Source organism: Peromyscus leucopus, chromosome 11, assembly GCF_004664715.2.
Source record: "Peromyscus leucopus breed LL Stock chromosome 11, UCI_PerLeu_2.1, whole genome shotgun sequence".
Lineage (NCBI taxonomy): Eukaryota > Metazoa > Chordata > Mammalia > Rodentia > Cricetidae > Peromyscus > Peromyscus leucopus.
In genome coordinates, this window is record NC_051072.1 from 40,571,584 (window position 1) to 40,594,455 (window position 22,872).

General features: G+C 39.7%; 1 protein-coding gene across 6 annotated transcripts in view; it reads right to left on the reverse strand.

The window, feature by feature from the left end:
* Ercc8 (ERCC excision repair 8, CSA ubiquitin ligase complex subunit) overlaps positions 1-22,872 on the reverse strand; it is a 39,611-nt gene that overhangs the window by 11,341 nt on the left and 5,398 nt on the right. For 2 of the 6 annotated variants that reach the window (XM_028884285.1, XM_028884293.2), the window contains exons 3-9: positions 17,587-17,688; positions 12,811-12,934; positions 9,724-9,805; positions 8,758-8,826; positions 7,362-7,428; positions 5,190-5,290; positions 3,619-3,743 (exon numbers count right to left, since the gene is read on the reverse strand). In XM_028884285.1, the coding sequence (XP_028740118.1) occupies positions 3,619-3,743; positions 5,190-5,290; positions 7,362-7,428; positions 8,758-8,826; positions 9,724-9,805; positions 12,811-12,934; positions 17,587-17,688 (670 nt within the window). Of the gene's footprint in view, positions 1-3,618; positions 3,744-5,189; positions 5,291-7,361; positions 7,429-8,757; positions 8,827-9,723; positions 9,806-11,786; positions 11,937-12,810; positions 12,935-16,056; positions 16,155-17,586; positions 17,689-22,872 lie in introns of those variants that run through there. The other 4 variants (XM_028884311.2, XM_028884305.2, XM_028884299.1 and 1 more) reach the window with 4 other exon arrangements.

Below are 22,872 nucleotides of genomic sequence, written 5' to 3' on the forward strand. Positions count from 1 at the left end.
CAGTGAAGTACATGGAACACTGGACTTGGGTTTTGAAATCTATTTGTTAGAGGGGTCACTCAGATCTAACCTCTAAGTGCTGTTCCTCTGATCTGCTAAATGGACCCACCACCATTTCCCATAGTGCCATTGCAAAAACACAAATGACATCATGCACATGAGGGCACTTGGGAAGTGAAGGTAGCCAGCTGTTATGTCCAGACGTATTAATTACTTAGAAGAAGAATTACTTAGGAAGAACATTCTTTCACTTCCACCTGACGAACCAGTCTGTACCATTTGACTATGGGGAGGTGTGGCTCTAGAAGCTAGAATGGGCCATCATCAGGGAGGGGCAGGAGCTTAGGGTTGAGGGGAGAGCAGAACACACACATAGGAAAGATTACTGGTCATTAACATGAGAACGGGAAAGGAACAGAAGGAGGAGGGAGTTGGATTAGTGAACACTAAGGCTGTCTGAAATATCCTTATGGAGACCTACTACTAAAGGACTCTGAACACAAGTACAATGCATGGGTGGACACTGCCTCCCACAGAAGACACAGTGAAGTAAAAATCTCAGTGCCAGACATGGGATACTTTCCTACAAGTTACTGGTCATCGAGACCCCAGAGGTCCTTAAAGCAACAAAGGATACAGTGTAGTCATTGCTTTTGGTTGCCCATCATAATGGTATGATCCTATTGCTGAAGATGCCATTCATTTTGGATGCATACATAGAGAAACCAAGTTAGAACTGATCCAGAAACTTCATCCATGCTAGTGAGCTTTCATAGTGTTGGAAGGTGCTATGCAGGCTTCTGGGAGAGAAAAGTTCCTAAAGGTATTATCCAGTGATGAACCCTGAATGCAATAACACCAACCTGCCACGGCAGATGTGCCCACTGGAGTAATAGCAACATGAAAGATCCTTGGGTAATCAACCATTTTCTGAGTGGATTTGAGGTCACTGTTACTGCAAACCCGATCAAAAGCCTATGGCTATGGGAATCATACGTCCCAGAGGGGATCTACTATTACTAAATGGACATGGCAGCACACAGCCTTCTAAATATTCATGTTTACACCCATAGTTCAGTGCTGCTCTCAATCTTGGTCAGAGGAGCTTCTTTCTGTAGTGGACAGCAGGAGTGCACAAGCTCAGAACTGATCGAGTGCTGAGAACAAGAGACTGTTGCATGCTTAGTCGCACAAATGGGACACCTGTATCAACCCCGTGAGACTCAGGAAACATCACAGAGGAGAGGGCAGAAAGGAGTGAACACCTGGAAAGGCTAAGTAATTTGACCAATGAATCTTGACCAGTAAATGTCAGACTCAAACACCGCTTCTGAACTACACTAACCGAACCACTGAAACACTTTGTTCTGATAGTTTTCTTTCATTGTATGAAGAGATGGTCACAGTGCACTGCAAGACAAATAAGCCCTGGGTGTTCTGGGAGCTTCTAAGATAGGGTGGAAGAATCAAAGACAGGCTGAGCCTGAGATGAACCTTGGAAGCTGAGAAGCAGCAGCAGGAGGGGTATTCTAAAGAGAAGGCCGCAGTGTGTGCAGCAGAATAGAAAGGAAAGGGAGTGGGCAGATCTAAATCTTATGGAGTTTAATAGACTAAAGGTGGGGACATGGGAAAGTGGCAAAGCTGGAGAGCTGGGATGCACGGCTTATACAAGAGGTGAAGGCGTCGTTCAGTTGGAACAATACGAAAATGTGGAGGAATCAGGGAAAGACGTCCATTGGGAGAAGCTAGGAACAGTTAGGATATTAGCGTAATTAAACAGACACAAGCCCAGCAGGGACACAAGGGGAAACTAACAGTATTGTGGCTAGCTTAAATGAAATGAAATGAAAAAAAGAACAGTCTTGGTTCCTTACGTCATCACACAATACGAAAGATCGCACCAATGAACAATCTCGGTTCCCTACGTCATCACACAATATGAAAGATAGCACCAATGACCAGTCTCGGTTCCCTACGTCATCACACAATACAAAGGGTTGCGCTAATGACCAGTCTCGGTTCTCTACGTCATCACAATATGACAGATAGTGTCAATAACTACGACAGACCTCACCAATTCCCACTCTGAATTTTTCTCTTCTTTCATTGTGCCAAACTTGTCTCCTTATAAACTTGCTCTGCAGGAATTTGCTCTATACTTTAAGGCATGTTCTCCAGACTTCAAACCCTGGAGAGATTATATAACTAACCATTAAAGATCCATTAAGGATCAGGTGAAGGGAAAATCTTAAAAATTCTATTTCTATTTGTTATCTAAAAAATAAGAAATTAAGCTTTACTAAGCTTAATATGTAAGCTCAATATTTTTATATAGTTCATAATTAAACATAATAGAAATGCGTTCTTACACATATTTATACAAATAAGGCAAAAACACACAATTATCACTACACTCTGCCCTCTATTTGGCAGCTCAGCACTACATTTTTAACGTTTTGTTGTTGTTGTTGTTGCTGTTTTTTAAGGCAGACAGTATCCATGATTTACAAAATGATGACACCCAAACTGAAAAGAGTATTAATTAAGTAAATCAGGGTGGAATTTGTTTTTTGATCTTTAAGTCATTTACAAATTTTAGGACAAGGTTTCTCCCCAGAGTTGACTTTTGGGGATCAGTGTCTCAAGTCCCTCCAAGTGTCCTTTGTAGGAGAGAGTCTAAGTTAGCCTTGTGTATCTCTTTATGAATAACTTACTTAGTCAAGCCCATTAAAAACTCTACTTTCTGCTCTAAACCCACTATTCTAGATGTCACTGGCAAACCCCTAAGGCATAGCACTCACGCCACAGGGGACACACATGGAATAAACCATATTAACTGTGGGCATATGTTCAGTACCATTTGTATTTATCACATGAAACTTTGACACAGATTGTAGAACACTTTTCCAGGATGATCCTGTCACACTTCTCTACTGAAAGACCTTTACTCGCTCTCCATCTGGCCCAAGCCTTCCTCAGGCTGATTAAAGGACCACTCCACACAGTTACACAGAGGGGTGGAGGATGCAGTTAGCAGTGCAGTGCTGGCCTGGCAGGCACAAGCCTGCGGATCTGTGCCCATCACCACACACACACACACAGACACTCCTGTCAGTATTAGCATCAGAAATACTAGTATCAATAGTAGTAGTCAAAGTGACCCCTCCAGTACTTTACAGAGAATTACTAGCTAGAAAGGATGGGTAAAGAAAAGGAGATGACTCATTTTAAATGTAAAATTTGACTGTTGGTAACTTCATCTACAGCAGTTCTCAATCTTTCAATGAGAAGCATCTGAGTACACCCTACTGCAACAGTACCACAGTAAGAGTGTTAAGTGTGCAGGGGTGCCAGGTGGGGTGGCTCGCCTATCTTGAGAATTAGTTGTCATTGCCTAAAGCATCTTTTCAAAACGCATTACCAGCTGTGACTCAAGAGAAGAAATGAAGTCCCCTCTATAGTAAATGTAATACTATGTATATGAATGCACATGAGATGTACAACACGGATCCGTTTACTGAGAATGAAGTCCCCTCTATAGAAAATGTAATACTATGTATATGAATGCACATGAGATGTACAACACGGATCCATTTAAAGTCCTTTCAAGTCTCTCACCAGTGTGTTCTTCCCATTGGAGCTGTTCCAGAGCCTCATTCGGTTATCTGTGCCAACAGTGAGCAGGTGAAGCCCATCACTTGTAAAACACAAGCCATTAACTTTCCCATTGTGAGCAGTGTTGGCTGCAAGGAAAACACATCCAGGTTACCTTTTTCTGTGTTAAGCTTGTTTGAAACACGTTAAAGAATAACTAATGAATTACTTAAAATAGAAGTTGAACATACTCAAAATTAACCAACCTTTAGGCTGTGTAAGTAAGATAAGCTACATGAAAAGAACCATGAATATAGAAGGATAGGCAAAATACTTGCCAAGTATCATTTTTTCAGTAAGTAAACTGTACTATCTAATTCAATTAAATGCAAAGCTTAATACCAAAACTTTAAACACTTTTCAACCCTTTTATATATTTCCCTCTAACCTAGAAATCATTTGACAGAGTATTAAAAATCTACAATGGTGGTGCATGCCTATAATCCCAGCACACTTGGGAGGCAGAGGGAGGAAGGAGGACCATTTGTTTTATGCCAGCCTGGGTTCAGTCCCCAGCACTATCAAGAGAGAAAAGAAATTTTAAAAAAAGGAAGGAAAATATTAGTGTTTTCTATCAAGAGAAAATCTAACCGGGGAAGGAAAATTGTTCCAGACTTATAAAAATGTGTATCACTTTTACAATGAAAAACAACAACAACCAAGAAGTTCTATCCCATTTCATCACACGGTTATCCCATAGATTTCTAGTCTAGGATGAGTGGACACCACTCCACAGGAATGAAATCCTTTATGAAAACACAGTTGAGCCGCAATGTCCCAGGGATCACACCTGACTTACAATCACCACAACTTATAGTTTTTATGGGGACATGAAGGCACAAAACATCACTATTTTTTTAATCTACTGTAGCTTTCTGTGTAAAACTGAATTTACACAGTTGGCCTTAAAGCAAAAATATTGCAAACCAAGTTGCACGAGGAGTTTTTATGTTTGAAACTTTGGAGGCAAAAGAACTCCACAAAGTTATTTGGATCTTAGGAGAAACAAAACCACAATTTGATTTAGAAACTGATTCATGGTGAATGCCATTTACAAAATAATAATAATAATTTTTTTTAAAGATTTATTTATTTATTATGTATAGTGTTCTGTCTGTATGTATCCCTGCAGGCCAGAAGAGGGAGCCAGATCTCATTACAGATGGTTGTGAGCTACCATGTGGGTGCTGGAAATTGAACTCAGGACCTCTGGAAAAAAGCCAGTGCTCTTAACCTCTGAGCCATCTCTCCAGCCCAATAATTTTTAATTTGTCAATATGTACTTATTATTTGATTTCAATTTATAAAAAGCCACCATAAAAATCATTACTGTATTTCTTCTTTTTTTTTTTTTTCCCAAGACGGGGTTTCTCTTTGTAGCTTTGTGCCTTTCCTGGAACTAGCTTATGTAGACCAGGCTGGCCTTGAACTCAGAGATCTGCCTGCCTATTCCTCCCTAGTGCTGGGATTAAAGGCGTGTGGCACCACCGCCCGGCTCCATGACTGTATTTCTATATGAATGTGGTCTTTGTTACCTGATTCAGCAGCTTGTGACTTCTTCCCATTATGCTGATCAAGAGTGAGCAAACATCCTGATGCTCTTCTCACATCCCATAATTTTACTCTACTGTCGGCACTGAGGAAAAAAATTAACTCTTATGTTGACATAACATAGCTAGGGTAAAGACTCCACTCTTTACTTTGCCAGCATGAACACGGAGGTTTCACTCTATAGCACAATATATTCCTACAATTGTACTGTATTCTTATTTTCAGCAAATATTCAACAGTCAAACTCAGCAGTCCCCCAAAATAGCAAAGAAAGGTAATTTTTCTTATCAGATCACAAGGACAAAATTCTGCTATCACACTAATTATGACATATTTTCTATTATTTTTCAAATGCTACCTAGACAGTCACGCAGTTAAGGAATCTCATTGTTTAAGCATTTATTTCGTATCAATTTGGGATATCTTGTTTTTATTAAACAAGATATTAAAAGTTTGAAAATAAGATACATAATGATTTATTATGTATCTTTTCATTTGCTTTTTGTGCTCAAATAAGTCTTTGCTAGAAAACTATACTTACTATCTTCTAGAAACTAGACAAACAACAAAGGCCAAGACAGATTACTTATCAATTTCTCCTCTAAAAAATACCCAGTAATAACATGTGATCCCAATCTGATCCATTCATCTATCATGTCTTCTTAAGGACCTTAACAATATTCTTTAAAAACTCTATTTTACTTATTTACATGCGTTCGTGTGCATGTGTGTGTGTGTGCATGCATGTGTGCATGAGCTCACGCCAAAAGATCAAAGGACAACTTCCGTGAGTTGGTTCTCTCCTCCCACCACACAGGTTCTGGGGAATGTACTCAGGCTGGCAGCCTCGGCAGCAACTGTCTAAGCCACCTTTCCAGTCCTAGACGCCTTTTGATAGTTATAGTCTAGACGTCGCTGTACCTCAGACATCACATACTTTTTACCTCCTCAGGTCATTGATCCCTCCTACAATTTGTGTGTGTGTGTGTGTGTGTGTGTGTGTGTGTGTGTGTGTGTGTGTGTGTGATTTTCTCAACAACTTCCATATGTTGAGGTACTTTCCTTTAGACTCCCAAAATCACTGTCTGTGTCAGGTGATGTTTAGATTTCTGAACCTTGGTAAAGCTGTAGTCTATTTCTTGAACTGAGCACAGTTGTCCAGCTATGTACTTGTAGCCTGCCTCTCTCGCAGAGCCTATCATTCTGTATTGTTACTATCTCACCCTCCACTGAACAGCCCCCACCTTCACACCACTCGACTTTTTCCTGTACTAGTTCCCGAAGGTCTACTCTACCATCTCTCCCTCCACTAAACAGCCCCACACTCACACCGTGGACCTTTTCCTGTACTAGTTACTGAAGGTCTACTGCTACTAAGGCATTCTAGGATGTTCTGTAGGCACTGGTCTTTCTGACATCATGATCAACCTGTGTCTCTAGTGCAATATTTGGAACAGGTAGCAGCAATTAAATACTAACAAACTAAATCAACAGATAGGTGGGTACTTTGTATCAGAGCAAAAATGTTGAGTTAAAGAAACTAAAAACGGCCACCTTAAGTGAGTAGTGTTACACTTCCATGTAGGAAACAACAAGTGTCACTAGCGGCACACACAGCTGCGTCAGGCTTTGCGGGGACCTGCACTCAGGCCCTCCCACTGGTGCTGCAGGCTTTACCTGGGGACCATCTACCCAGGGCCCTCCTTTGCATGATCATCCATCTTGAAGGCTTTCACCTTTTAGAACAAAGAGAAAGCAGGAGACCCTCTGTAGTTGCATAAATCAGCTAGCACGGATTTATGTGTGCTTCTGTAATCCCAGAGCTGGGGATATGGAAACAAGCCAGTCCTACCTGACCTGATGGGCTCAAAGTTCAGTCGAGAGCAGTGGATGACCAATAGAGTGGAAGGCGACTGAGGGAGACACCCAGTGTCAAACCCTGGCTTACACACACATACATGTGCACACATACCACACACACAAAAGATGCAAAGCAAATTTTCTTTGCTGATATAAACTGAAATTTGTTACTCAATATTTCATTTCCAGGTACTAACAACTATATACAACAAAATGTATATCTTAGGAAAATGCAACCTTTCAAAATGCTTCTAATTATTAATATTAATAATAAAACCAAGTATACTGCACTTTACCTGGCTGTTGCCAAGATATAGTCATGGCGTGGTGACCAGGAAACTGCCAATATTTCCTGTCTGTGACCTGTAAATACAAGTGTATAAAAGGTCTTATAAAATATTTTAAAAAACCAAGCAAACAAAATGTAGGGTACCAATAATTCTGCCTAACTCACAAAACAGCAAGCATGAACAGCAGTGAAGATATGATCGCTTCTTCAGTTTGCAGTGTCTACGTTTAAATCCTAATGTGAGACTAGTGGGAGGTTTTTAACCCAGGACCTGTTAATATAAAAGGATTGGCTTCTGCTTTGGAAAAAATACAATTACTAATTTGTATCAATCAGTCCACACAACTGAGGCATCTATCTCTATAATAGAAATGCATGGCAATAAAACATAACCATTTTAAAGAAATAAAGTATTTTATAACTTCTTATAAAGTTACAAAAGAAAAAACTTGATTGAAAAAAGCATTTTAACATCTAGAAAACACAGATGATAAATACATAGAATAGTTTTACCTAATGGAACTATTCAAACCAGACATTTTCATCTGCCTAGCTTTTTAATCAACAGTGATTATTAATAATAATGTCATTGCTACCCACTGAGCTGGAGAATTGGCTCAGTGGTTAAGAGCCTTGTTGCTTTTGCAGTGGACTGGGGTTTGTTCCCAGCAACCACAAGGCAGCTCAAAACTAACTTCAGTTCCAGGGAAACTGACGCCTTCTTCTGACTTCCAAGGGCACCAGGCACACATGTGCTGCACATACATACATGCAGGGAAACACTCATACACATAAAATAATAAAATAAACTAAAAAAAAAGGACGACCCATTCCATCAAATTTTTCTGGTATATTTATAATGTTTCTCAGAGATTGATAAATAATGTGTACTTCTGAATTATATTCCAATATTTCATTGTTTAGAACTAGGTGATCTATATGGCTACAAATGAATAAAATTATTTATATTAATATAGTTTCCCCAAAGTATTGCTTCATAGACTTTTTCTAAAATATCTGTACTGAAGAGAAAAGACTTAAATATTAAGAACAAAGCTTCCTCATTAGCCACATTATTAAACGGTTGACACAAGACACATCTAATGACGTAAGTCTCATTACTCATTTATTTTAAAGGTAGAAACAGCTGAAGGCTTGGAGCTGGATTTTCTATTTTCCATATCTCAAGTTTCCCTTACAGTCATTGTTCATAGAAATGTCTCAATAGTTCAGTCTGACAAGAAAAATGCACAGAAGGACTTTTATTTCTCTGTTGACTTAACAACTAGCACAAAATGCATCAGTCACATCACTGACAAAGAACACATTGTTAGTAGTGTTTCTCTTTACTGAGTATTTTACTCAAAGTAGTAGTTGTTTCAAATTTTTTTAAAAAAAAATACCCTGTAGAATGTGAGAACAGGATCCAGACTTTAAGTCACAAAGTTGTACTTTGGGTCCTCTAGTACCAACTGTTAAAGAGAAAAAGAAAAAGATTTTATATAATATTTATTTTAAATTATAAGATCCAGCAAATCACCATTAAGAATCTCAATATTCCCATTGTATCTACACAGAAATATAAAATGTATGTCACGATACATTTACAAACATCTAAACCATCTTGAACATTTATGACTAGAGAAGTGTCCCTGTGTTAGCACTTTATTCTCGAGAACTGTGTGTTCCACAGCCTACTCTCATTCCAACAGCTACAGATCTGCATAGGCTGTCGGGCTAGTTCAGAGATAACTGAGAGCTAACCACAGGAACACATCACAGGAAATCTCTAGCAGCACTTGAGTGTGCGTATAGCTCTTTGTCACTTTACCACATGAAATCATTCAATTTCAGCAGCTGTTTTCCCTAGCTAAGTGTTACGTTATATTGCTATGTCACCTTAAAAACCTATGCTGTTAACTGGAAAAGTTATAAATTAACAAAACGACATTTCCTTTGTGTGTGTGTGATCGGTCAGTGTGTGCCGAGGTTAGAGCCCAAGCTGCTGTAGTCAGCTCTGCCCTGCCGCATGGGCTCCAAGGATCAAATGCTGGGTATCAGGCGTGGCAGTGGACAGCCCTACCCAGTGAGCTACTTTACCAGTCCAAGTTGCCGTATCTGGTTCACATAAAATACTTTAAAGTTTAGTGCCTCAAAGGAACTCCTCAGGGAACAGACACAAGCTGAGGGAAAAGAAAAGGAGAAAGACTTGATACTCTCAGTCCTTGAATCCTAGATAATAGCATGTGCTGAACTTACACTAACTAGTTTATGTTTAAAATAATCTTTCCCTGGGTTAAAATTTTTAACTAACTAACCCTAAAATGGGAGTTTCCTATATGCTAAAAGGCAAAAGGATGTGTACGCACCTGCTACGAGACAGTGCTTGGTGGCTGCTGGTGACATATGATGACTATAAACTGTTTCCTCAAAATTATACACATCTGCAGCCTGTTAAACAAGAGATGTTAAAAATGTGTAAAAATCGAAGCAACAAATTCTCTTTCCCACATTTTACACATATTTTTAATTGACTGTTAGCAATTTATCAACTAAAACACAACAGATCCTAGAAATTAAAGAAAGACAAGCCTTACCACGCCTCTCCAGTAGGCTAGCATCTCCATCGACAATTTAGCTAGCTAGCAACCTGCCTCTCTGAGCCACATGGCCACAGTTTCCAGGATCTGCTAATCACACTCCTTTGGAAGGATAAATTGCAGTTATCTGTAACCATAGCATCTATCCTTTTGGCTTTCTTCACCAACTACTCTAGGGCTCTTAAACAAGCCCCAGAGTCCCTAGCATTCTTTCCTACTCATTTTTTCCTAGTTGCATTCACTACAACCAGGCTTTAGTAATGACTGCCAGGCTACCATGTACCATTTCTCTAAACTAGTTGACTACAATATCCTGTAGCATTTCCAACTTCCTCCTCATCCACAAACATCTCTACACATTCACAACAGGTGATTAGATCTTTTAGTTCAGAGAAAATGAAAGCCACTGAATCAGGAATCTCCCAATCTCTCACACAGCCAGTCACTTCTGCTTAAGCTTTCCCCCTTCTTAGTGGAAACAGTCCTTCTCCCATCTCACAAGCTAATCCTTCTGCTGCACTTAGACCCCCTCAACACTGTGGCAATCTGGTCTAAGGTTAGCTCTGATATCTCTACTGGGTCATTCCCAGCAGCACTGAAAGTCAAGTCCCCTTCATCTTAGTATCCCTCAGGACAAAATAAACAAAGCTTATTTCACCCTACACTACCTCTCAATTTTCTTTCCTCCTCTTCACATCAATTTTTGCAATCTTTAATCACTTTCCATTTCTTTTTTAAAAACTAATTTACTTAATTAGTTTTTAAACTAATTAATTTAATTTTATTTTATGTGCTATGGTGATATTTTATTTGTGCTGAAATGTGATTTTATTTGTATGTTAATAAAGTTGCCTGGAGAGCAGAGCTAAGAGCAAGCCATTTAACAGAAGTCCGGCGTTGGTGGCACACGCCCTTAATCCCGATCACATGGCAGGCAGAATCTCTGTGTGTTCAAGGACACAGCCTAGCTGTGACCCGAACCTTTAATCTCAGTACAAACCATAGAGACCTGGAAGTCTATATAGACAGGCAGTGACGAGGAAGTCATGTGGTTGGGTTTAGAACCAATGAGAAGGCAGAACAGAAAGGCAATAAAAAGACAGGACACAGAAAGGAGGTCTCTCTCTCAGGAGAAGGACAGCTACTGCTCAATCTTTGGGCTTTCAACTCTTTATTTGGCTCTGTGTTTCTTATTTAATAAGACCATTTAGAATTACATCTACAATGTGCATTGGTGTTTTGCCTGCGTTCATTTCTGTGTGAGGGTGTCAGATCCGCTGGAACTGAAATTACAGACAGCAGCGAGCTGCCATGTGGGTGCTGGGAACTGAACCTAGGTCTTCTGGAAGAGCAGCCAGCGCGGAGTCATTTCTCCAGGCCGCACTTACCACTTAACTCACTGCAATCTTAGCTCTCTCCTTTCCTTGTTTACTTTTTAATTATCACTGATAGCCTCGTCATTCTATTTGGTGTGTCAGCTTCCTCAACACAGCCATTCACCCCAATGTCCTCGAAACAGTCTTTTCCACCGGCTTCCAGTTTCCAGAGGTACGGATGTGCCCTCACTCTCTGGCTACTTCTTTTCACTATTTTTGCAGGGCTTGTCGCCTCTTCTTTGGTCCTATTAGCCCTGGTCACCTTCAGGGTTTGTTCTATGCAAGCTTTTTCTCTTCAACTGAATGTTACTGATTCACAAGTCTCTGTTTTCAGTGTCGGCCTCACTCCCACATCAGATACAAACAGATCAATTCCCTGACTATCTCCAGAAGGATTTCCTGCAAACCCCTCAAACATCATAAATTACCCAATTCCCATTCCAGAATGGGACCCACCCTTGTGTGTGTTTGTTGCTGCTGCTCTGGGACTGGGTCTTGCTCTTTCGTCCAGGACTCACAAGCTAGTCCATGCTGGTTTCAAACTCGTGATTCTCCTGCCTTAGCCTCCCAAATGCCAGAATTATAGGCATATACCACACGAGCAGCTGCTGCTCTGTCTCTTAGAAGCTTCCACTGCCTGCCTTCTCAGGCCCCTGCTGTACATAAAAACACAAGAGTGAAGCATTTGTAAAGTCAAATTTACTTTTACAAACCCTTCTTTTCTCTGAGAACCATCCTATCAGGGTCCAGATTCCTAGGTTTTCAAAAGCTTTAAACAGAACTTTGCTGGTTTTGTCAATGGAGGATTGGTTTAGCTACAAGGCACTCCATTGTGGTCAAAACAGGAAGTTTATGACATTTAATCTTTACCATATATGTTTCATTCCGTTGGTTTTTTTTTAAAGACGGGGTCTTGCTACATATCCCTGGCTAGCACAGAGCTTAATATCTAGACCAGGAAATGCCAACTCTAAAGAGATGTCACATTTCTATAAAGAGGGTTTACAGGTAGGTACATATAAAGCTGAGGAGGAGGAGTACTATAAACTATATTTTACTAATTATATAATTCTCATCTCTACTATTTTTTCTAAGCTATATTATAAAAACTCCCTTTTCCTGCAAGTTTGTAATCAAGAGGGGAACAGTCTAATTCTCTTCCTTAGCTCCAGGTTTCCAAATAAGAAGGGCATTTGCAAAGCTTTTGAATGCTGATTACATGCTAAGCCTTGTGCTAGAAGGCACCATCTTGACCCTTGTCTGCAGATGAGAGCACGGAGATGCATTTGCCCACTGTCAGAATGTTAACCAGCAGGAGTTAGTTAATCAGGATATAAGCCCCACCACCTAGTTCTCCTTAACTATACTGCTTTCACATCGGACACACAGAACACCTTAGCAAGAAACCACACCAGTATCGGTGAGGATTCAATTTTCCATTACTGTACACAACAATTCGGAAAGGTTTTATTGTACTCACCTGCAAAGTATTGGTATCCCACACTTTCAGAGTTTTATCGAATGAGCTGGATGTGAATATGCCTGTATCATGGGGATACCACTGAACCGTTTCCACGCTGTATTTGTGAACATCGGGATGGCTTCTACAAAACAGCAATTGGTATTTAGAGACTGCCGACTTGAGTGAGTTTCACATGTATTACTGTGAAAAAAGTAGCAGACATTAATTAAAAAAAAAAAAAAAAGCCAAGTTACAATGCAGTAACCAGACTTCATGGGAGAATCCATGCCAGCCAACCAGACCTCCTTCAATAATATAGAAAGCATTCAACATTGTGTAAAACCCTGTAACAATGCTGGATTTTTTTTCTTTTGTTCTTTCTCTGTTGTAGAATATTATTTTAAGGTGTGTTACTTCTGTTTATGTTGCATTTGTTTAACTCTGTGAAAGTGTGATATTGTGTCTGTCTAAAACACCTGATGGTCTAATAAAGAACTAATGGCCAAAAAAAAAAAAAAAAAAAAAAAAAGTAGCAGACGTGGGCAGGAAGCTACAGATCGCTGCACTCACATCACGCGCCCCTGTTCAGAAGGGGAGAGAGAATGTCTAGGCATCTCCAGGTTAAGTTCCCACAGTGAGATGTTGGGGGCTTGCCTTCTCCTAAGGCTCATCATGTGGGATACCGGGTATCACTCACTCCTGTATTGTACGGTCGGGGGGTGGGGTAGGGGGGTGGGTGGTGTTGGCCAACTACAGTGGACTTCTTTCACCCTGCAGGTGGCAGTGGTTTTCCTTACTAGAAGAAATACATCTTTGGTAATTCTTTTCTCACCTATCATTATTAGAACTGTGGAATGCTTCACACACTGCCATGGGGATCCACACAATACTGTTTACCAAGAAACTTACTCTGGGACAAAAGAATGCAATTGGTGGGTATCAATGGGATCTGCTAGTTTCACGTAACCCATCATGCAGTTACATATAGCATCTTGTGAAAGGCTGTCCTGCTTAAAAAGACAGGGTGGATTCTCTGAACCAGTCATCAACACAGTATGTATGCCACCTTACTTTCCTCAATCTTAAATAAACTGGCATTGTGATACTTTTGAGATAATGAAGGAAATCTGAACACTAGATGTTTGATTCCAGGGATCACTGTGTATGTGAGATACTGGTACTAGGGTTACATTTACCAAAAAAGTCTTCACTTCAGTGACACAAACAAGTAATTATGGATGCAATGATCTTATTTGGGATTTACTTAAAGATAATCCTGAAACTGGCCGGGCGGTGGTTCAAGGCCAGCCTGGGCTACAGAGTGAGTCTCAGGATAGGCTCCAAAGCTACACAGAGAAAACCTGTCTCAACAAAACAAAACAAAACAAAACAACAAAAACAAACAAACAAAAACCCTGAAACTGGATGAGTATGTGGTGGATATGAAACTGCTTGTGATTGACAGTTACGAAGGTCGGGTGATGAGTAAACAGGTCATTATACTGCTTGCTATATTTGTACCTGGGAGAAAAAAGTTTAGAGACCATTATGTAACTCTGTGCAAACAGGACCACTATGGGCTTTAATTCCCAAGAGTGAAGGTCTAAGTCTCAATACTAGACCAAGGACCCTGACTGAGCATTTGTACTGCTGAACAGAAGCAAGGTCCTGAAGGCTTGCTCTGTGTGTGTGCATTTGTATGTGTATTAACTAACTTTACCGTTTTCTCCATCATTTTGTATGGGTTAACTGTATACTTGAGCCCACAATTTTATAATTCTGATATTGTAGATACAACATTAGGTTATGTCAGGACTGCATTTTTAAAGGCTATGAGGGAGGCATATACAGATGTTGGACAGGCAAATGTGTGGATGGCAGTACACAGGAGCCTTTCCTTCTTTTTCTGCTAAGGATTCAAACTCCTCCTAGTTACAGGGAACCTATGTTTTGCTGAGAGCAAGTACCTACTTTCTGCTATAGAAATTGAGGGACTCTGTGCATTGTCTTTTCCTGTTCCTTGGCACCAAGGGCAAAGCTGTGTGCTGAGCTTTATTGATCTGTTTGGAACTCTGAATCTCCAGGTCTGAATAGAAATCCCGAGGAGAGTCAGCCACTAGTCAGGGCTGTAGAACTGGGCCTACGTTGGTCACATGTACCAAAGTTCAAAGGGAATTACTTCTGTAGTGTGTGACCCTGGCTGTGTTCCCTGAGTTAGCCTGCCTTCCTTCCTTTCTTCCTTCCTTTCTTTCTTTTCTCTCTCTCTCTCTCTCTCTCTCTCTCTCTCTCTCTCCTCCCTCCCTCCTTCCTTCTTTCTTTCTTTCTTTTATTTGGTAAGTTTGGTTCTCTAATTTTCTCCACAATTTCATGAGATACAATTGTCACTTAAATAAGTCTCTATTTAAAATAAGCAGAATCAACTTTGATATGCTCTAAGAATCTTGATTTCAAAATAGACTTTCTGATGAGTTGTTTTAAATAAAACCAGTCCTTATTGTAGAAATATAAACAAAAGCTCATTTATATTTTAATTTAAATTTTAAAACAGGACACAATGTTGAATCACTCTCTTATATATGATATTATTCTTGTGTACATTTAGTAAGAATTTTGGTAGTAGAATCTTTTTAATGCTCAAGAACAAACAAATTAAGTATACCAACAATAAATATTACAAAGTGGCCTAAGCCAAAATACTAATAATAAATTTTCTGAAATTATTTTTTAAAATGATATTATAAAATAATCATTTTGAAATGCAAAGTCATAGAGTTTGAACTTAGGAATAAAAGTCAGACACATTGGATATTTACTTATATTACACACCAAAAAACCTATCAAATCACATTTCTTCATAGAGTAACATTATATAGCACATATATACATATATGTCAAATATATAAAATATATCCATTTCACTATTTAATAAACTTAATGTGTTAAATTTTAACCTCAGATAACATTATTTTAAAATTATTAAATTAAAATTGACTATTAATTTAAAGCCAGGTGGTGGCGGCACACACCTTTAATCCCAGCACTCAGGAGGCAGAGGCAGGCGGATCTCTGAGTTCCAGGCCAGCACTTTAGAATTTATCTTTTCCTTTGATTAAGGTTGACGGAAGTGTGTAAACGGCTCAAGCCTCTGAAAAAGCAGGTCCCATACCGTGCCACCACTCAGGGAGGCTCTAGGCTATCGTTACTACTCTTGGTTGCCCATCATTAACTAGACAGGAAGACAGTATTGCTGAAGACACAGTATACCTTGGTTGTAGGACATGGAGAAGTCAAGCTGGAACTGACCCGCAACCCTCCTCCCAGCTGGCTAGCTCTCATAGTGTGGGGAGGTGTTATGCAGGCCCCTAGGAGAGAAGACTCATCAATGATACATACTACCCAGAAATGGACCTGAATCCTACAATACCAACCTGCCAGGCAAGGTGGTAAATGAACAGTGTCAAGACTGGATTTGAGGTCTGTTCCACAGAAAGGAGTTTGTGCCTGGTACTGTAAACTTAGTCAAAAGCCCATGCTAGGGAGTTCATAGGCTCTGCGGCAACTTACCTACTGCTGTTGTTTGCTAAAGGGACCTGGGCGTTCTCTCCTACCATGTGGGTGTCAGGGGCAGAACTAAGGCCATCAGGTAGAGTGACAAATGCGTTTACCCACTGAGCCACCTAGCTGACCCCTAACTTTTTCTTTAGCTATATTCCTTTCCATTTACACAGCAGTTTTTACAGCTTTCAACATGCTTTAAAAATAATTATCACAGAAACTTAGTAAGAATGATAGAGCAAATAAAATTACCTCTAAAACAAAACAAGCTGAGCCTCAGAGAGATTTTCCAAAACATGTGTTTCTAAAATGAATCAGCACTGTGAATACACAATTATAAATCTCAGGGACACCATGACCTAGGGCCTTCCCAGTGCTTTGGGACACCAACAGCAGGGTGGCTGCTGAGCTCTGCGAGCTGATTCCTGTGAGAGCACACCTTGGCAGCTAGTCTCTAAGGCAAAGTTGACTTAAGAACAGATCAGAGAGACGGCAAAAAAGCTTTAAATGACCCGCACAAAAAAATTATCAAATAGCCAGGGAAGTCAGGACAAGCAGGTATATTTTTAAGTTGAGATTTTTTCTTTAATTTTTTGAGACAGTTTCTCTGTGCAGCCTTGGGTCTGTTCTGGAATCCTCTCTCTAGACCAGGCTGGCCACGAACTCAGAGATCTGCCTGCCTCTGCCTCCTTAGTGCTGGGATTAAAGGTGTGCACCACCACTGCCTGGTTCAAGTTGAGCATTTCATTTTTGAGTGAGTAGACAGACAAGAAAGATGGATGCGAGGTGTGCATGCGTGTGTTTGTGTGTGTGTGTGTCTCTGGTGGGAGGACTGTCTGTACATTTATTACATCCTGTTTTTAATCTGTTCTCCATTAACATGAGTTGAAAACTTAGTTTGCATTTATAATTAGCTGAAAGATTCATAAATGAACATTATACTAAGGGGTATTAAAAACCATAGTTACTGAGGTATACTCTGTAGGTACAAAACAAAAAAGACACAAAATGGTTTTTTTAAATTTCATTTGGAAGCTGATACAAAAACTGTCTGGAGGAAGTCACATGACAAAAAAAATCTACTGAATTTTAATTGTTTTCAAGAAAGCATCAAGGGATATCACTGTCAACTGAAAAATTTGCTTATGCCATGCATATGACTGCTATTTTCATTTCTGCACTTGATGCAAACATACTGAACTGTTTACATATTCCCAAGTTACACTTTCAAATACACACCTGCCAACGGTACACACTGCTTTACATGTGTAATAGGGCTGTCTGCTGCCGTTCTCAAGGTCATAGAGTGCAATCACACCATCTGAGCCACCCGAGAGCATGCTGACAACAAGAGAGTCACATGATCAATGCAGGAAGTCCACCTGCTGATGGCCATTTCCTATCTGTGAATGCTGACCTACATATACCCCTAAGTATTGAGATAACAAGTACAGTGAATCCTAACAGACTTAAATAAGCTGGAATTTCTTAACATTTACAAAAGCACAAACACAGCAAAACTCAATCTTCGATCATTTCAAGTTTATCTCCACAACTGCAAAAAAGGAAAGGTGATAGAAATAAAGGTGATAGAAATAAATAAATAAAATAAGCAAAGGCATTTACTTAAGAAAGTAAAACATTACAATATCACTTTACGTGTCGTCTTAAATCTGACCTAAATGAAAACAGAATTAGCCTATTACTGACATTAGCTATCTGTTACATCACCCACTTAACATTTCAACATTTGTGAGAATAGTAATAACCAAGTGGGGGAGGGGCATTTTCACCTAAATGACAAAGCTGCTGTGACAGCAAATGGAAGCTGGCTTCCTCATTCAATTCATTTATCCTACAGTGCATAAGGCACTCTGCTAATGAACTGTGAACAACCCAGGCACACCCCTGACCAACTGGAAGGTGAGTCTAACAGAAGAGATCTTGTATCTATCTCACAAACTGTAAGTTGTAATTGGGACCGCTGTGGCAATAAGCTCCTTTTATTTTAGTCTGAAGCTTCAAGGACGGCATCCTCGGTTACGTAGTATTTAAACTGGTACCTGGAAGAGAAAGTAGCCAGCGAGGTGTGTGAAAGTCACAATCTAAACTCAGTCTAGTGGCTGAGAAAGAAATATATTGCTGAAGTATGGAAGGGAGAAGGGAGAGAGATGAGAGGTCTAAGATCCACACACTGTCTTACATATTTTGTTTGTTTGTTTTTGTTTTTTTTCTGTGTAGCCCTGGCTGTCTTGGAACTCAGTAGACCAGGTTGGCCCAGAACTCACAGAGATCCGCCGGCCTCTGCCTCGAGTACGAGTTTAAAGGCGTGCGCCACCACCGCTCCCAGCTACTCAGTCTTACTTTTAATAGCAAAGGGTGCTAAAAGAAAAATGCTGTTCTTCCACTCGTCTATTACATTGGTAGAGACGGTAAATTATTTGATTAAAACATTCTGTAAAATGACTTCTAAATAGTTTAAGTAACACGTTAAGTACATATTTGACAACAGAAAGTTCTTTATATTAATTTAACTAACTTGCAAAATGAACTTGTAGGATATTCTTGGTACTTCACATACTTTCCCTAGGATCCTTGAATCTGCCTAAGATAGCTACAAGCTTGTTTACGAGCTACTGCTACTAGACTATTGGCTTTCCGATTATGATTTTGTTTTATTTATTCACATTATCTGAAAAAAACCTTTGAATTTGAAGCTGTAACATTTAACTGACTTCCCTGACAGCCATATTTTCAGTTTAGAAAATAATAGGTGGTGAATAGCGCAGTGAATTCAGAACAAAGCCGACAAAAGGGAAGACTTTGACTTTTCCATACATTGGAACACAAACTATTTCACAGTCAATATTTTCACTGTTTCTTTCTTTTTACCTCATTCAGGGTACCATTCCTTTGTATTTTTTACAGGATAAAAATCTTTTTGAACAATGATCTCTTTTGGATCAAATTTAACTTTAAAGACATCCTACATTTTATTCTACCAGTACACAAAATAAAAACAGGTGCACCTCATCAAGGGTTCCTCAGGAAGTCCACACACAGGACCTGTCCGAACCACGACCCCCTTCTTTTCCTTCAGTTACTCATTACTGCAACTTTTACAGGAATCGCGAATTTCTTTTCTGAATACTGCATAATTCATCACTCAGAAGTACATCATGACTCAAGAGCTTTGGATTGTTTTATATGGACACAGACCTTTACCCACCTTTGGGCTTCTTTGCTCCCTGACTGTTCCATCTCCTGTGATTCATCTATGCTAATGCCCAGGCCATTTGTTCTGCAATCTCCAGCTTAAAGTTCCAGACTGAATTAAAATAATGTTAACTTACAATTGGTTTCTTTGTTGTGATGTGATACCAACAGACAAACCAGTACCTAGATCCACAAAGTCATACATTTACTTTCTAGAATTACTGGTCATTATCAACCTTTATATTTCTGTCCTTCTGATTATTCTGGCTTTCTGATTTCAATTCAGTAAAATGCCGAAGAAGGACAATTAGTACAGCACTCCAAGAATTCCTGTACGCTACTGACAAACGCCTGTCTTTCGGCCTCGCAAATCACTTGAGTAGATGTCAAAGGCTTAATTCTCAGAGCATTTTAGATTTAAAAAGTCTTCCTTTGGGCAAAAAGTCAAAGTTCCGTGACAGTGTGACCCTTTCTCTTATACACAGTGACAGTGTGACCCTCTCCCTTATACACAATGACAGTGTGATCCTCTCCCTTATACACAGTGACGGTGTGACCCTCTCCCTTATACACAGTGGCAGTGTGACCCTCTCCCTTATACACAGTGACGGTGTGATCTTCTCCCTTATACACAGTGACAGTGTGATCCTCTCCCTTATACACAGTGACGGTGTGACCCTCTCCCTTATACACAGTGACGGTGTGATCCTCTCCCTTATACAGTGACAGTGTGACCCTCTCCCTTATACACAGTGGCAGTGTGATCCTTTCCCTTATACACAGTTGTAGATCTGTGGACCAGGCTGGACCCAAACTCACAGAGATCACTGGCCTCTGACTGCCCAGTGCTGGGATTTAAGGCTGTTGCCACCATGCCCGGCTCTAGTTGTAGATTTTACTCCAAGTAGACAGTTTTATTTTATTATAGTTTCATATTTATTCTGCTTTCTTGCATTGGTCTTCTCTGTGGATTCCTGTCGTGTGCAGTCTGGGTCTTCTTGGCTTCTATTCTGTCTGACTGTCTTCACATCTATTCTTTTCCCTTTTGGAGGAGGGGCTAGTGCTGGAATTGAACCTACAGCCTCACACATGAGGGGCAAGCACTCCACCAATGAGCGAGCTACAGCCCAGTCCTTGTTTCCTTCCTTTCTGATCTTAAGTTCTCGCTGTTCTTCATCTTCGATTTCTAAGGATTTACACCCTGTATTGATTTGCTTGTGTTCTTTATACTTTGGTTCATTTCTGAAATATTTTTATTTTATTTCTAATTTTTCCTGGGCTTGATAACCTCATTTCTGAGATCAATTTGAATTTACATTATTCTTTCATGGATTCAACTTTTAAAATTGTTTTGGGGTTAGGCTAGAGATGAATCAGTTGGTAAAGTGTCTGCCACACAAACATGATGACCTAAGTTCAGATGCCTCAGGAGCTGTACACACACACACACAGGAACATAATGAATTTCAGAAGTTAGAATTTAGATTTAGAATTTGGATTTTTGAATCTGGATTTAGAATAACATTTAAACTTTTATCTTCAAAAAATCCTCCTTCTAAAATATATTTCCTTTCCTTTTGATAAGATACTTAAAAACAGAAGCCTTTAATTAGAGATTTTCTGGTTCGGTTCATGTCCTAAACGCTCATCTAGGATGTCTTTTCCTCTTGTGTCTATCATGCAGACTGCTCAAGCTGGACTCTATTCTTCAGTGTGGGGCTTTTCTGCAGGGAGCTTTGACCTATTAGCTCCGAGGAGTGATTACAGGGGCACACTGAGCTCCTTCCAGCCTCAGGTGGGCCTTTAACTCACCTGTAACTGAGGTGTGACATGCTGTCCGGGGTCAGCTGCTGTAATCAGACTGGCCTGCTAAGCTTTCAGCTGCCCCACTGGTATTTGTGGATGATCAGCCAGATCAGCTACCCCATCACTTTGTGATAGCTCCCCTTCCGCCACGTGTAAATGCTGACAGCACACGCATCTTGGAGTTTCCAGGGTTTGTTTCCACTTACTCATGGTTTGTGATTTGTGTGGATTCTTTATGACCCGATGACCCTGACGGTCTGATCGTCCCGCCTTCATCTCCTGAGAGCTGGGATTACAGGCGTTTGTTGCCATCCCAGTCTTTGTGCCAAACCCAGGACTATGTGCACGCTAGGCAAGCACTCTACCAACTGAGCTACGTCCTCAGACCGCCGTGTCTTTGCTTCTTCACCAGGTACGGTAAATGCATTCTCAGTGTAACACCAATGATCACTTCGAGAGTTGCTTCTTTAAATTGAATTGGTATTTACAATAATGTGAAATATTTTTATTAAAATAATCCCCAAAATATTTCCTTTGAGTTTAATTATAGCATGAAAATTTAATCATTATTGAAATTAAATGACTTTCTATTTGGTATCTGACACTAATATTATTTAACTCTGAGGTCAGCATTCTGCTAATCATGACCATATTAGAGTCAGGGCATTATTTTTATATTATAAAAAGGAAACTTACAAGAGATGAATAAATTAAAAAAAATTATAAGACATACAAAACTTAATCTTCATAGGGTGGTATACAAATGTATTGTCTATAGCTGAACCTACTAAAAATGTAGTCTATGGATAGTCTTCTTAAAATAACACCTAATTGTGGAACTGTGTACTGGTCTACCAGATCTGTGCATTGTTGTTTTGGTTGTGTATATGTGTGTGTGTATATCTATATCTATATCTATCTATCTATCTATCTATCTATCTATCTATCTATCTATCTATCTACCTATCATCTATCTATCTATATATATATAGTGTTCGTAGTGGATGATAAATGTTTAATATAATATAGTGAACAATTTACACAAACACTGATTTTTCTTAAAGAAAACACTTGGCTTTCAATTTGACATATACTTTCATCTTTATTTCTTCTTGCTACTAAATGGGATTAAACACAATATGTCTTAGCAAACAAAGAAATAAAAAGCTGTAGCTTTCATCGGGTATTAAAGGGAAAGTTACTGTGCTAAGTGGCTCAGACTTTAGATGCATCATGAAGATGTTCTTCAGCCGCCTACTTTCCTCAAACATATTTCACACATACATAAACTGTAATCCACCAGTTCGGACTGACTGCTAACCAGTACCTCATAGGTACAGTATAGAACCACTATGCCAAACAGCTGGCTGGAATACTAGTATATTTTCCCTACTGGCACCAATGACCAAAAGAAATCAGCTGTCCTTTATGCCTTGGATCTCCGTCTGTTTTATAAAGGAGTGCCCCACAACTGTCCCTGAACAGGAAATAATTATGTTTTGC